This window comes from Lonchura striata, chromosome 2 (genome assembly GCF_046129695.1).
Source record: "Lonchura striata isolate bLonStr1 chromosome 2, bLonStr1.mat, whole genome shotgun sequence".
NCBI lineage: Eukaryota > Metazoa > Chordata > Aves > Passeriformes > Estrildidae > Lonchura > Lonchura striata.
Window position 1 is genome coordinate 2,056,323 of NC_134604.1, and position 14,979 is coordinate 2,071,301.

Genomic DNA, 14,979 nt, shown 5'->3' on the forward strand with positions numbered 1-14,979 from the left:
TCTGTATTTTCAATTCTGATCTCTAACCACAAACCCAAAGCACGCTCATGCTTTTGCACATCCTTTTATATTAAAACATTGCCCCTGCTGCCTATCCATGTGTTCTCCTGTCTCACCATCTCGTGTGCCAAGTATCAGAACTTTCTTCTTTCATCTTTGACACATGCCATTTTACCTTATTCTTAGTTATCCAGAACAGCTGTGAAGACTGACTTTTTCCATCTTTTAATCCTGTCTTGCAACTTTCTACCGACTTCCTCTCCTCTCTGACATTACCTGTTGTCTTATTCAAACTTTTTTCATCTTTCATTTGTAAGAAAGAAGTCTAGGGAGATTCCTGTCTCCTGAGCACCCAGAGATCAATACCTTTTGTCTCTAACTCAAGTTTAAACAAGTTTTATCAATAAGCCTGTGCTACTGATCAGCTGAGGAAGGAATCACAGCCCGAAAGTCCCATTTCTGTTGCTCTCCTCCTCGTTAAAAGTTCCTGGTGCTAGAACACCTGTCTTGACAGTGATGAAGGTGATGGTGTTTGGATCACTGCCTCTTCTGCTTTCATCTCTGTCTTTGGCTTCCCTTTACACTTCAGTTCATACTCAGATTTTAAGCTCTTTGGGCCAGGACCAACTCTTCAGTCTGTATTTTTATACTATTTAGGCAGTAATGGGGCTCTTGGGCACTGTCAGCAGCAAGAACAGAAAATCAAGTAATAAATTCAGGGGATTAACAAGGTGTTAAAATTTAGCTTATCTGAGGTCTCTTGAACTTGAAAACATTTAACTGTCAGATAAGTTGTGCATTGTGGTCTGCCTGTTTTATTACTTCTCCTGTGAACCCAAACCACTGAGGCTGTGTCTGCTCTGCCCTGAGCCAAAAAGCACTGACCACAGCAGAACCACAGCTACTCAAAGTTTAGAATATCAATGTGAAATGAACTATTTCACTGCTACAGAGAAATCAATAGCCACATTTTTTTCATAAATTCCAATAAAAAATAAATACATTTCAGGCCTCATCTGGAGAAAAGTACAGGAGCATTAAAATAGTAATGTCTTTGATCCCAACAGTGAAAGAATTCCTATTTCCTTAGCAACTAAATGTTTTCAATTTACCTGAAAACATTAAAAAAAATTCTTTAACATTTTAAAAGTTCCACAATAAAGAATAAAAGGCTTAAAAGATAAATAAATGGCAGAACTATGGAAAAAGTGAAAATCTACAAACACTGACATTTTGCTTCTGCTTCATCCTGCAATGTGAAGACAGCCACAAATCACAAATTTGTCTAACAAATTCCAATAGTTACCAAGCCCTGCATGACTTCTGTTGTTTTCAAATTCAGAAGCTGAAAGATCTGTTAGGTCATCTTGCCTACTCTCCTTCTCAGTTCAGGATTGCTCCCTGTGGCATTTTGCACATTTCTACTCAGAAAAAAATTAAAAAAAAACCAAAAAAACAAACCAACCAAAAAACACAAAAAAGGGACAAAAAAATAAACCCCACCAAAACAGTAAAAGATGCAATGTGCAAAATCAAGGGAGATTCTCATCAAGCACCGTACAGCAATAAAATGTTGGTAATGAAGATGCTATCAGATTGTGTTTTATATGCATATTTACAACCCACTGGGGGGGGGGGTTTACTAAAATACACTCCTAAACCCCACACTGTGTCTCCAGATCCCTTCCAAGCATCCTATAACTCCCAGGGTCTCCTGTTCTCCTCTGAAGTGTGCAATACTGAAAAAACTTCCCTTATTGATATATATAATGATATATTATGATATATTGATATTGGTGATTTCCCTTACTGATATATATTATGATAAATTATGATATATTGATATTGGTGATTTCCCTTGTTGATATGTATTATGATATAATTGATATTGGTGATTTCCCTTATGTATTATGATATATTATGATATATTGATATTGGTGATTTCTCTTGTTGATATACCTGCTGCTCCCACAAAGCATTCTCTCCCAGATAGGCTTCTCCAACTTCTGGCATTGTCTAGAAGTTTTTTAGGGGTGTACCAGCAATGTGAAAGCTGAGAAGGCATTCCAAGGCCAAGAATATGTGGTTTTCTCAGCACTTTGCTCTCAGGGAGCCATTCCAATTGCTTGCTGAGTTCTACACTCAGTGTACACACTGTACACTCAGTTCTACACAGTGTTTTCAACAGAACCCCAAAGAGCAGCTAGATGATCCAGAGAGCCCAGATATTTGTTTTGCTCATGAGTTTGAAGCCACAAGAATTTACACCTGACTAGCTCTAAACACAAAAGAAAGACTGCAGGCTATGACACTTAGTAGTAACAGGATAAATAAACGTAGTTGCAGCTGCACAATTTTGCAGCAAGTGTTCAGACAGACAAATATAACCAAAAAAATTAAAAGTTCCTCATTCACTGGAATGAAGTGGATGGAAAAGAGCAGTGGAAAAAACAATCGTTCCTTTTTTTCTTTTTTTTTCCAAGTACAAACTGCACCCATGAACACTCTATTATTGGATTTTAGTCTTCAGCAAATTGTAGCATGCTGCTTTCTGTAAAAGAAAGTCTAGGTCACATTTTCAATAACTGAAAGCCAGTCAACTTAAAAATATAAATTACTATTGTGACCTTATTGCCATTTAAAATACTTCAAATTAAAAATTAAAAAAATTATTATTTCAGAATGAAATGAGTGCAAAAAGTTGATTTGATTAAAAAAGCAACCAATTCATTACATTTAGAAACAGGAAGGTTTTTATGATAATACCATGTTGAAAAAATCAGGAATTAATCTAATACTTCAAATTCCCTCCTTCCAATCAGCTCAAACTGCAATAGAAATATTTTTTGGACTGTAGTTTACCATCAGAAGCCAAGATCCAGCACGAATAACTTTTTATTTATGCTCTAATGTTGAGCAGCACTAGTAGCCCAAAGTAAGGGCTGCTGTTCAGAAATGAGTGAGGGGTCCAGGCTTGCCCTGCAGACAGAGCTACAGGCAGGAACAACAACCCAGCTCCTCCCTGCAATGCCAAAGTAGAGTTGGGGGTTTCAGAAAGTCCTAAGGGCCTACCTTTAGGTGAGAGAAATGTATTATAAGTCATTTGCAAAACCTTTCTGCAGGCTTTGCTTTTAGGGAAGTGATACCAGCACATTTGCAAACTAATTTGTCACAACAGGTCCATGGTAAAGATGTGACTTACAGGTATAACTGCTTAAAAGGATTAGGAAATAATTAATGTTTAATAAGCTTCAGGCATTTTGTTTAACAAAGAGATTAAGCATAATGCCAAATAAGCTTTTTTTTCCTTGTCTGTTTGTTTGACATATTTGCTGCTGCATGTTTTATAGTTATTTAAGCACAGTTAACTAAACCTGAGGTAATGGCAAGGCTGCCAAGCACAGATCTACTGCTCCTTGCTTGGAAGACAGGCATCAAAACCAGCTTCACTTTACTGGAGAAAAGCTGGGAACACCAGTAACAATGCTTATTTACCTGGTCTGAAAGTAAAGCACCTGACCAGAAATAACTCAAAAAAAAAAAAAAAAAAAAAAAAATCAGGCTGCACAATAAAATCAAAGACATATATTCATATATTTAACTGCATGTCACCCTGCAAGTGCCTTGATTCTTTGACATTTTGGATGAATTGATGTTTCAGGCAAAAAGCCAACAAAATCCATACATCCAGTCACCCTCCCTTAAAGAAACAACCAAAGGAAAAAAAACCAAATAATAATAAAAAAAAAAATCAAAGTACATAGGGGAGAGCAGAGAAGGTCAGAAGGTTTGTACTGAAGGTTCATATTTGAAGTTGCATTCTATAAATTAAATAAGCAGGAAAAAAACAAAGCCTAGAAAAGGCATGGCAAGAACTCTGGGATAATGAAAGGTTTAAGAAATAGGAGGAGATGAGTGAGAAGAGATTAAGTGTGTGCAAGAAAAAGAGAAGGGCAGAGCTGAGTTGTTCAGATGAAGCGATGCAGTTGAAAGACTCTCCTTTCCAACCTTGATAAAAACTGATTAATAAGTTACAGAATCCCACCGCCTGACACCTCAAACACCAATCCATTGGGTCATCTCCCAGTGGAAACTGGCAGGAGCAGAGCATTGGAAGGAAACTTGAAGGAAAAATCTCTTGAAAGTCCCACAGCCAGTAGAAGTCCCAAACAGAGAATCCCAAATAGAGCAAAGAGAAGAGGGGAGCTGAGGAAAATTGGCTCAGATGAAATGATAGAAACAAAGAGCAGCTGTAAATCCTAATGACAGAAATGCAATTTGCAATCAAGACATCTGCTAAAGGTCATTCAAGGACAGGACCCAACAGGAAAAGAGAAGTACCACAAGGAAATTTAAATTCTGTGAGTTCCTATGCAAAGGGGGAAAAGAGAGGAAGAAAAAATAGCAATACTGAACAAACACGATCATTAGTCATTTTATCAAAGATCCTGTTTTTCTTTTTTTGACTGACATGTTTTTGAAAAGCCTTGTCTGATAAAGAACCCTACATGTCACTTAAGTTAATCCTTCAGAAAACTTTAGCTGAACTTTTGAAGTTATTTTGAAAATTATATTCACATTAAAATGGGTAACACAGAACACGGTTAAATTCCTTTTCTCTATCAAAACAGAGGACTGATATAGCAACTTCATCACACTCTGACATTACTTACTTGGGAAAGAAATCACCAGAAAACACTACCGTGAACCCAGAAAGAGGAAAGTTGACAGTGAGTGTGTTTAGACTAACAAATAAAAAACCAAAAAAAACCATGGAAGTGAAACTTGCAAATTCACACCAAACAGAATTGATTTGCAAAAGTGCCAACCTACTATGCTGGTATTCTAAATAAAAAATTACTTACTTTAAAGAGCTGTTTATGCTCAGAAGATGGAACAGATTTTTGCAGAAATTATTCTGCCTACATTGTGCAAGACACCAGAGCTGATGACCATAATGACTGCTCTGTTATAATGAAAAATACACCAACATATTGCCCCTGGCATTCCACTTATTCTGCACTTGCAAACCTTCCATAGGAGAAAGTGAACAAGCTGCACATCTTCTACTAGCTTATGTGTGTATTCAAAATGGATTTTTTTTTCCCAGAAACAACAAAAAATCCACATAAGCCTACTTTTACATTTTCACTACTGCATTTCCTGTATGGATTAAATCACATATCTACATTTCACACACTTCATTCCATCAAATATTGTCGTAGTTAGAAAGGTGAGATAAGGAAACACACTGTCCATGAAACTAATATCAAGTTCCTAATTCAAACTTTAGAGTTTTTGTTTGTAGAATATATATATTTTTAATATGAGAAGACATTATTTGCCATATACTTTATGAGAACAATGTACTAATTTCACCATACAATGGAACAAATAAAATTCTTGCAGTAAGACTCAACTTAAATACCATTGACCAAACAACCTTTGAGCAAATTACAGCATTAGGAAAAAAAAAAAAAACACTAACAATGAACTCAGCAATTTCAGCCAATTTAAACATCTAGATGAGAAATTATCATCAAAACACCCACCAACCCTTATTTGGATTTGTGAAAAGTTCATTTTTTAATGCTTATGTTTAGAAAGAATTTAGGATTATACAAAGGTTACTTACTTATCTCCAAAGAATTTTCTCCAGAAATCTGCAGCATCAGCTTTGGTGATACGAAAATTGTCACCCTGGAATTGTCCATTTGGAAAAATAGCCTTGATTTCTGCTAACATGTGGCTGAAGATGAGAGACAGCTTTGTAAGGTTTCTCCTGCAGATAGAAATGGGGTGGGGAAAAAAAAATCACATCAACTCCTTCGAATTTAATAAATTTAATCAATCTTTCAGTATTTCACATATCACATGTATTTGTATAACAATCACTGTGTGACACAAAAAAAAAAACAAAACACTGAGCTTTCAACTGAAAACACAAAGAAATACAAATCAGTAGTTTGTGTTTCCATGGGCTTCTGAGGACATATTTATCATGTCTCCATGAATATAAAACCACTTTTTGGCAACAGAAAAATTCAAGTTCTCAACTGCATATTCAGATACATTTCTTGTGCATTACGCTTTTGTGCTTCTATTTCATTTACTCATTGCAGAAGCAAGAAGTTATACTAATTAGACAGCTTATACATTTAAAAAAAGCCCAAATGAACAAAGAAAAACTACCCCACATTCAAAAACCTAAAACTATAGTTTTGTATGTGACAACAAACCTGTTTCATTCTAGGTTTCTAGAAATATAAACATGGCATAGAAGTAGATTTACTGCTTTTTCCTATGGTAGTTTTATTATTTTTATTTTTTCAGCTTTCTCTTAGTGTATCTACTTCTTGTTCTCCTTTCAAATGCTGTCTAGTAAAAACTTGCTTTCACTAGCATATTATAAACAATCTAACTTGTTGAAAATAAAACAAAACAAAAATCAAGCTTTTTTGCTATTGTCTCATTTTTATACATTTTCCAGGCTTGTATCAGCTAATCAAAAATTACTTAGCTTTTGGCACAAAAATCCCATCTAGTTTACTGCAAAGAACAAATAATCCTTAAATGCAAATAATCCTTTTGTACAGAAAAATCTGTAGGAAATGGTGAGGAGAGGAGAAAAGAAAGAAGAAGGAAACTTTATAAGAGCTTATGCCTGAAGATTCCTTGATGCTCCTTGCAGGAAAAAAGAGGGCCATTTCCCAAGCTAACATACAAAATAAAGGAGACTTGAGCAGTTTCTGAAGAAGGATTTGTATTCTTGTGAGTTCCACTGGAGTATTTTAATGTGTTGGAAGTGACCCATGTATGTCAGTTCAGCCTTAACCATTTCAGGTATTATTTAAAAATGCCTCAAGTAATTTAATGAAATTAAGCACTAAAATGCTTATCAAACATGTAATTTAAAATTAAAACTTTAAAAATGTATTATTTCAGAATACATTTAGGCAAAAAGCCAACAAAATACATAAATCCAGTCACCCTCCCTTAAAAAAACAACCAAAGGGAAAAAAAATACAAAAAGAAACCCTATCAAAGTGCATACAGGAGAGTAGAGAATTTTAAATAAATTCAAACTTATTCTTAAGTTCCTTGACACATGGAAGTATTAAGATAGACATTTATTTTAGCTGAACATATTTCCTCAATTTAGCACTGGGGTTGCAATTATTCCAACTACATTTGTGAACTTTGTTCATAGAGATTTCTGTGGAAGCTGTGCTGCAGATTTACTATTGGTTTTACTACGAAGAAGATGATGATAAAGTTGTTGTGAAAACAGGTAGTTTAAAATAAAGAAAGCAAAGTGAGTGAATATAATTCACTGAAAATACTTCACTCGAGAGAAGAATGGCTATAGGGCTGAGTCATTCAGAGTCCTCTAATTCCTTCAGTAAAATCAGATGTCTGTAATTAGGATGCTCAATAGTTCCTTGCTATCCCCCTTCCTATTTCCTTAGTATTTTAATTACACCCATGTGTTCTTTATTCTTTCACTCCTCAGAACTCAAGGCAGAGGAGCAAGCAGCAGCTTTTTTCATGTGGCTTCCTCAGCCTGCCCTGGACCCAGGATGAAACAAGCAGCTTTCTGCACTTGGGACAGATGGGAACACGACTCGGTGTGAGTTTGAGCCTTGCCTGGAACAACCAGTATCCCACATCCATGTGCTGTGCTCAGGGGCTCTTTTTTGGGTACCAATTCACCCGAATTTGTACCCAAATTTGAGCTTGCTGGATGAGTGAGGCTTGAGCCCTGCAGTGAGTTAAGGGATGAAGTCACCAAGGGCAGCTTGCGCCACCCAAAAATAGCTCCATTTAATCACAAATTTCTCCCTTCCCTCTTAGAACAGCACCAGGCACTAAGTGCATCAGGACATTTTTGTTCCAGTATACAAAATTGTAAGGAAAATAAAAAAGTAAAATTATTTTTTTGCTTGTATTTGTGTAAACTTCTTTTTATGTGATGGCAAAGGTGAAACTCAAAACCAACTAGAAGCTTGTCTGTGCTTGAACATATATCACAGCATGTACAGACAGCAAGAGATGATAAACTCCTGGAAATTTATATGCAGGACATCTGTTTTTTTTCTCTTTAATTTTGATTCTTACACTATGAGATCATTATCTCGAGTCCTTCTTTGGTATCAAAAAGCCATGATAAATCATGCCTCAATTTGTCACTCACATCTTTTTTCTTTAGAACCACAAAGCACATATTGCACCATTTTTGCTCGGATATGCTTATGTAGATAGCAGACCTCAGTATCTCCTTGAGGCAAAGACACAAAGGTCACTGATTTCAGAAATGGTTTTCAACAATTTGGGTGCACAGATGATGGCACTGGGGTGGGCCAGTGACTCTTCCCTCTTGGGGAATTTCACTTGCCTGATGATGTCCATCCATTTCAGAAATGTACTTTTCCTGGCTTGGGGAGGGAAGAATGTAAATGTACTCCATTTACCACACCTGGCAGTCTGTGTAGCTGCATTTTTCAACTTAGGTTGGCTCCCTTCCTTCCCCCATATGAAGGATGGAGCAGTGTCAAAAATCTTTTTCATCTTACTTTCCATTCATAAGTTTCAGGCAAGGTATTTAGATCCTATTCGTTTGAAAAAAAAAAAAAACAAAAAAAAACCCCAAAATACTAAACCCATCAAGGTCTGGCAATTTAGTGAATAATTCTAATGGAAGCCAAAGAATTGTTTGGTGTCAGCACCTATTTTAGGTCTCATTGCCAGCATGAGACTGTAAAGAAAGCAGCCTGCATCTCCTGCAGTAACAAAGGTTTTCTTCTCCAGGTCACAGCAAGGACTGGTGCAGTGGCAAAGGGACAATTGCAGATAGAGATAAACTCCAGAGACCCTTTGACTCACTGGATCCCAGCAGGGGAGATATCCTCAGGGATCACATTGGAGCTACAGCTCAAAATAATCCAAATTATACACAAGCAGTGGTTTTAATGCCTCAGCAGCCAGCCTTCAGGGCTTAAAATTCTAATATACTTTTGCTGGCAACCTTGGGCTGGTTAGAGGTGGAACTTCTTTCCTGAGCTGTGGAACAGAGCACAGACATTTCATTTCTGCACAGAAGGGATTTCATGCTGATGAGAAAGACCTTAACTTTCTGAAATTATAATCAAACAACACTTCTTTTTACCAAAGTGAACCAAGATGATCATTCTCCAGTATATAATAGCTACTGTGGTAAAATATAACAATATGTTAGTACTAAATGATGTTAGATCAACAGCATTTTATGTTGCACAGTATAAGTTCTCATCCATTGCAACATACCCAGCACCTCCTAGCCTTTTCCTATGATTTAAGCTTAGATTTTTGCTGTCTTCCTTTCACTGAGTCAAACTAATGCCATAAATCACTTGTAGAACTTGATTTCTGAAGCATCATTTTGTCAGTCATAGTCTATGGTTTGTTGCCAACCATTTTTGTCCATGACAAATCTACTGAAGAACCAACGTGGTCTGAATCAACTCCAAAACACCTAAGATACAAAGAGTAAAAACTTGTATAAACTTGTAAAGATCTACTGAATCAGTATAAACTTGTAAAGATCCACTGAATCAGTAAGCATCTTTCGGTTAATGAGAAAAATGCTTTTTTTTTTTCATTTAAAACATAAATAAACAAAGCAAAGCATCCATCTGTGCCCTGGTTCTTCAGAATTACTGGATGTCACAGACAATAACCAAGACAAAGTAATTTAAAAAATACATACTTGTTACTCCTGCAAAAACTTGAAAATGTTTATATCTACCTACATACTACATGTACATATAATTTCTGCTTTCATGACTATATATTACTATGCCCATGAAAAAAAATCATTTTACAACTACAAATATTTCTGAAGAAAACCCCTCCAGTCTGGAAAAGGACTATGCATATCTCTGCAGTTACTTATGTAATTCCAAAAATTATTATAAAATTATTATATTGCTGGATTTCCTTCTTCATTGCATCTAGAAAGTGTTTAATCTTTCTGCATCCACATTGATACACTTTGTTAAACAATCACCTGCTGTAATAAGCTATACACCAACTTTCCAACTCATAATATATAACTCAATCACCTGGCATGGAAAAACAGTCTTAGAGTTAGAATAAAATCTGTTTGGCAGCTAAGAATATTTATTTTCCAGATAGAACTTTCACATAAGTACAGCAAACTACTCCTAAATAACAGATAATTTCTCTATAATCATTTTACAGAGTAATCATACAAAGACAGCTCTCTTAGCTGGCAAAACTGCATAGGAACTAAGATGAAAGAAAGTTTGAAATATGAATTTCATAAGGTGAATTGTTTATTTTGACTTCTAAAAATCCGCCCCCCCCAAATATTAAAGCCTCAAAATCCAAAGCATATGTACAGAGTCATTTCACTTAATTAGTTCTATTCAAAACACATTTCGGATCCATATGCTTGACTGTGGTAAAACACAAATATTCTACATAATACATGTTACTAATCCAAAGGAACATAAGAGACTCTTGTGATTCAGGTACAAAAGAAGGAAATGAAGACACATGTGCTGAGCTCTGTCACTCCACTCTCCCAGAGTTCAGAATTTAGGTTTTGTGATTCAGATTTCCATTGTGTGAAAAAAGCTCTTTACAAATTTGTCTTGGTTCGACAAGACAGGAGTCTGTGAAAGAGGGCAAAGCCTCCTGTGCAATGGAGAACGGCAAACCCCCCTCCCTCTGAATTACGAGGATCTTTAAATTAAAAGGCTCTCAGGCAAAGATATGGGAGTGGGAGTAACAATTCTTTACTAGGAGAAAACTAGACAACAATTTAAAAAGGCAAATGCAATCGGTACAAACAAAACCAGTGAAAGGAAAAAAAAGGTCCAGAACCTGCGGGGTGCCAGTATCAGTTCTACTGGGACAATTTGCTTCCCTTGCAGTGGCTGGTGAATTGTAGCTGCAGTGGTGATCTCTAGAAGGGTATAGTTTCCCTCTGAAGATCTGGTGGCAGTGGGGGCCGGTCTTCCTCTGCGCCGGGGTTGCCTCTGAGCACCGCTGCCGTCGCCTCTGCGCGCCGGCTGCTTCGCTGCGAGTGCCGCCGAAGAGAGAGCGAGAGAGAGCTGCTTCCCCAGGAATCCCGCGAAGAGAGAGAGAGAGAGCTGCTTTCCCCGGGAATCCCGCGCAGAGAGAGAGAGAGAGCTGCTTCTCTCGGAGTCCCGCGAAGAAGAGGGAGAGAGCTGCTTCTCTCGGAGTCCCGCGAAGAAGAGGGAGAGAGCTGCTTCTCCCCTCTGGGTGGGACCCCCTTCATTGAATCAGTCGAAGGTGTATACACAAACCATTGTCTCTGAGAGAGATAACAAAAAACCTGTCCAACCGGTTCGCCTTCGACAGATGGCAAATGGAATACAAGCTTATCTTACAACCCAGGACATTATCCACCCCTTATTCTATTTCCATCTGCACACCATGAAATCTTACACCCAGTTCTCTCTTAAGACCAAGTTTCCCTGTGGTACACAGCGGGTCTCCCCATCTTCCTGCATTACCCACCAAGTGTAACCAGGTCCTTGAGCAAAGACAATCCCACGAATGGGTTGGTCTTTGCCTGAGGTGGGATTAATCCAAACAGTTTTCCCTAAAATACCTTTCATATGTACTACAGGGACCTTATCTCCATCTACTGCGTGTAAGGGTTCTGACTGAGCAGGGCCAGCTCGACTGACAGACCCCCGGGTGTTGACCATCCAGGTTGCTTTTGCCAGGTTAATTTCCCAGTTTCTAAATGTTCCCCCACCAAGTGCCTTCAGGGTAGTCTTAAGGAGTCCGTTGCACCGTTCAACTTTGCCGGCAGCTGGAGCATGATAGGGAATATGATATATCCATTCGATACCATGTTCTCTGGCCCAGGTGTTGATAAGGCTGTTCTTGAAATGGGTGCCGTTGTCAGACTCAATTCTCTCAGGGGTGCCGTGTCTCCACAGGACTTGCTTTTCCAAGCCTAAGATGGTGTTCCGGGCAGTGGCATGAGGTACAGGGAAAGTCTCCAGCCATCCAGTGGTGGCTTCCACCATGGTCAGCACGTAGCGCTTGCCTTGGCGTGTCTGGGGCAGTGTGATATAGTCAATCTGCCAGGCCTCCCCATACTTGTACTTGGACCACCGCCCACCATACCATAGGGGCTTCACTCTCTTGGCCTGTTTGATGGCAGCACACGTCTCACAGTCATGGATAACCTGGGAAACACTGTCCATGGTTAGATCCACCCCTCGGTCTCGTGCCCACTTGTAGGTGGCATCTCTGCCCTGATGACCTGAGGCATCATGAGCCCATCGAGCCAGGAACAACTCCCCCTTATGGTGCCAATCTAAGTCTATCTTTGACACCTCTATTTTTGCTGCCTGATCTACCTGCTCGTTGTTTCGGTGCTCCTCATTAGCCCGACTTTTGGGGACATGGGCATCTACATGACGGACTTTCACCGTCAGCTTTTCCACCCGAGAGGCAATGTCTTTCCATATATCAGCAGCCCAGATTGGCTTTCCTCTACGTTGCCAGTTGGCCTTCCTCCACCTTCCCAGCCAGCCCCACAGAGCATTGGCTACCATCCATGAATCAGTATAAAGGTAGAGCTTTGGCCACTTCTCCCTTTCAGCAATGTCCAGAGCCAGCTGAACGGCCTTGAGTTCGGCGAGTTGGCTCGATCCACCTTCTCCTTCGGTAGCTTGTGCAACTTGGCGTGTGGGGCTCCATACGGCTGCTTTCCACTTCCGGTTCATCCCTACAATGCGACAGGAACCATCAGTGAAAAGAGCGTAGCAGGTCTCTTCTGCTGGTAGTTGGTTGTATGGTGGAGCCTCTTCAGCCCTTGTCACTTGTACCTGCTCCTCATCATCAGTGAGACCAAAGTTTTCACCTTCTGGCCAGTTCGTAATTATCTCCAAAATCCCAGGGCGATTCAGGTTTCCAATACGGGCGCGTTGAGTGATGAGGGCAATCCATTTGCTCCATGTTGCGTCAGTGGCATGGTGGGTAGTAGGAACCTTTCCTTTAAACATCCACCCCAGCACCGGTAGTCGGGGTGCCAGGAGGAGTTGTGTTTCTGTGCCAATTACCTCCGAGGCGGCTTGAACTCCTTCAAAGGCAGCCAAGATTTCCTTCTCTGTGGGAGTGTAGTTGGCTTCAGACCCTCTGTAACTTCGGCTCCAGAATCCCAGTGGTCGGCCTCGAGTCTCCCCAGGCACTTTCTGCCAAAGGCTCCAGGACAACCCATGGTTCCCGGCTGCAGAGTAGAGCACATTCTTGACCTCTGGTCCCGTTCTGACTGGGCCAAGGGCTACAGCATGAGCGATCTCCTGCTTGATCTGGGTGAAGGCTTGTTGCTGCTCAGGGCCCCAGTGGAAATCATTCTTCTTTCGGGTAACCAGATAAAGAGGGCTCACAATCTGGCTATACTCAGGAATGTGCATTCTCCAGAAACCTATGGCACCCAGGAAAGCTTGTGTTTCCTTTTTGCTGGTTGGTGGGGACATAGCTGTGATCTTGTTGATGACCTCAGTGGGAATCTGGCGCCGTCCATCTTGCCATTTCACTCCCAGGAACTGGATCTCTCGGGCAGGTCCCTTGACTTTGCTCTTCTTGATGGCAAAGCCAGCTTCTAGTAGTATCTGGATGATCCTCTCACCTTTCTCAAACACTTCTGCCGCTGTGCTCCCCCACACAATGATGTCATCAATGTATTGCAGGTGTTCTGGAGCCTCACCCTTTTCCAGTGCAGCCTGGATCAGTCCATGGCAGATGGTGGGGCTGTGTTTCCACCCCTGGGGCAGTCGGTTCCAGGTGTACTGCACGCCCCTCCAGGTGAAAGCAAACTGAGGCCTGCATTCTGCTGCCAGAGGAATGGAGAAAAACGCATTAGCAATATCAATGGTGGCATACCACTTTGCTGCCTTGGTCTCCAGCTCGTACTGGAGTTCCAGCATGTCCGGCACAGCAGCGCTCAGCGGTGGAGTCACTTCATTTAAGCCACGATAGTCCACAGTCAATCTCCATTCTTTGTCAGATTTGCGCACAGGCCAGATGGGGCTGTTGAAGGGTGAGTGGGTTTTGCTGACCACCCCTTGGCTCTCCAGCTCCCGAATCATTTTGTGGATGGGGATCACGGCATCTCGATCCGTCCGATACTGCCGGCGGTGCACTGTCGAGGTCGCAATTGGCACGCGTTGTTCTTCCACCCTTAGGAGTCCTACTGCAGAGGGGTTTTCTGACAGTCCAGGCAAGGTGTTCAATTGCTTAATGTCTTCTGCCTCTACAGCGGCTATTCCAAAAGCCCACCTGAGTCCCTTTGGGTCTTTGTAATATCCGTTCCGGAGGAAGTCTATGCCTAGGATACACGGAGCATCTGGGCCAGTCACTATAGGGTGTTTCTTCCACTCCTTCCCAGTCAGGCTCACCTCAGCTTCCACCAGAGTCAATTGTTGTGATCCCCCTGTCACACCAGCAATGGAAACAGGCTCTGCCCCCACATGTCCCGATGGTATCAGAGTACACTGTGCACCAGTATCAACTAAAGCATCATATTTTTGTGGCTCTGATGTGCCAGGCCATCGGATCCACACTGTCCAGAAGATCCGGTTTTCCCGTGCCTCTCCCTGGCTAGAGACAGGGCCCCTCTAACACTGGTTATCATTCCTTCCCTGGGCATACATACTAGAGGTCCCTTCAAGGGGGTCTGACAGATCGTACCCACAAGCTTGGTCACGGGAGGTTGAGGCTACCTTCACTTTGGTGGAACTCCCCCGGTTAGAGTTTCCCTCCTTGAGTTGACGGACCCGTGCTGCCAGGACAGAAGTGGGTTTCCCATCCCACCTCCCCATGTCTTCCCCATGGTCACGCAGGAAGAACCACAGATTAGCCCTTGGGGTGTACCCTCTCTCTCTAGCTGGGGATTGTTGGGTGCTGATTCTGGGGCCTGTGACTCTCACG

At 40.7% G+C, this 14,979-nt stretch overlaps 1 protein-coding gene across 5 annotated transcripts in view; it reads right to left on the reverse strand.

The window, feature by feature from the left end:
- CBLB (Cbl proto-oncogene B) overlaps window positions 1–14,979 on the reverse strand; it is a 134,723-nt gene that overhangs the window by 56,523 nt on the left and 63,221 nt on the right. For all 5 annotated transcript variants that reach the window (XM_021534893.2, XM_021534897.2, XM_021534896.2 and 2 more), the window contains exon 4: window positions 5,636–5,782. In XM_021534893.2, coding sequence (XP_021390568.2) covers window positions 5,636–5,782 — 147 coding nt within the window. The remainder of the gene's footprint in view (window positions 1–5,635; window positions 5,783–14,979) is intronic.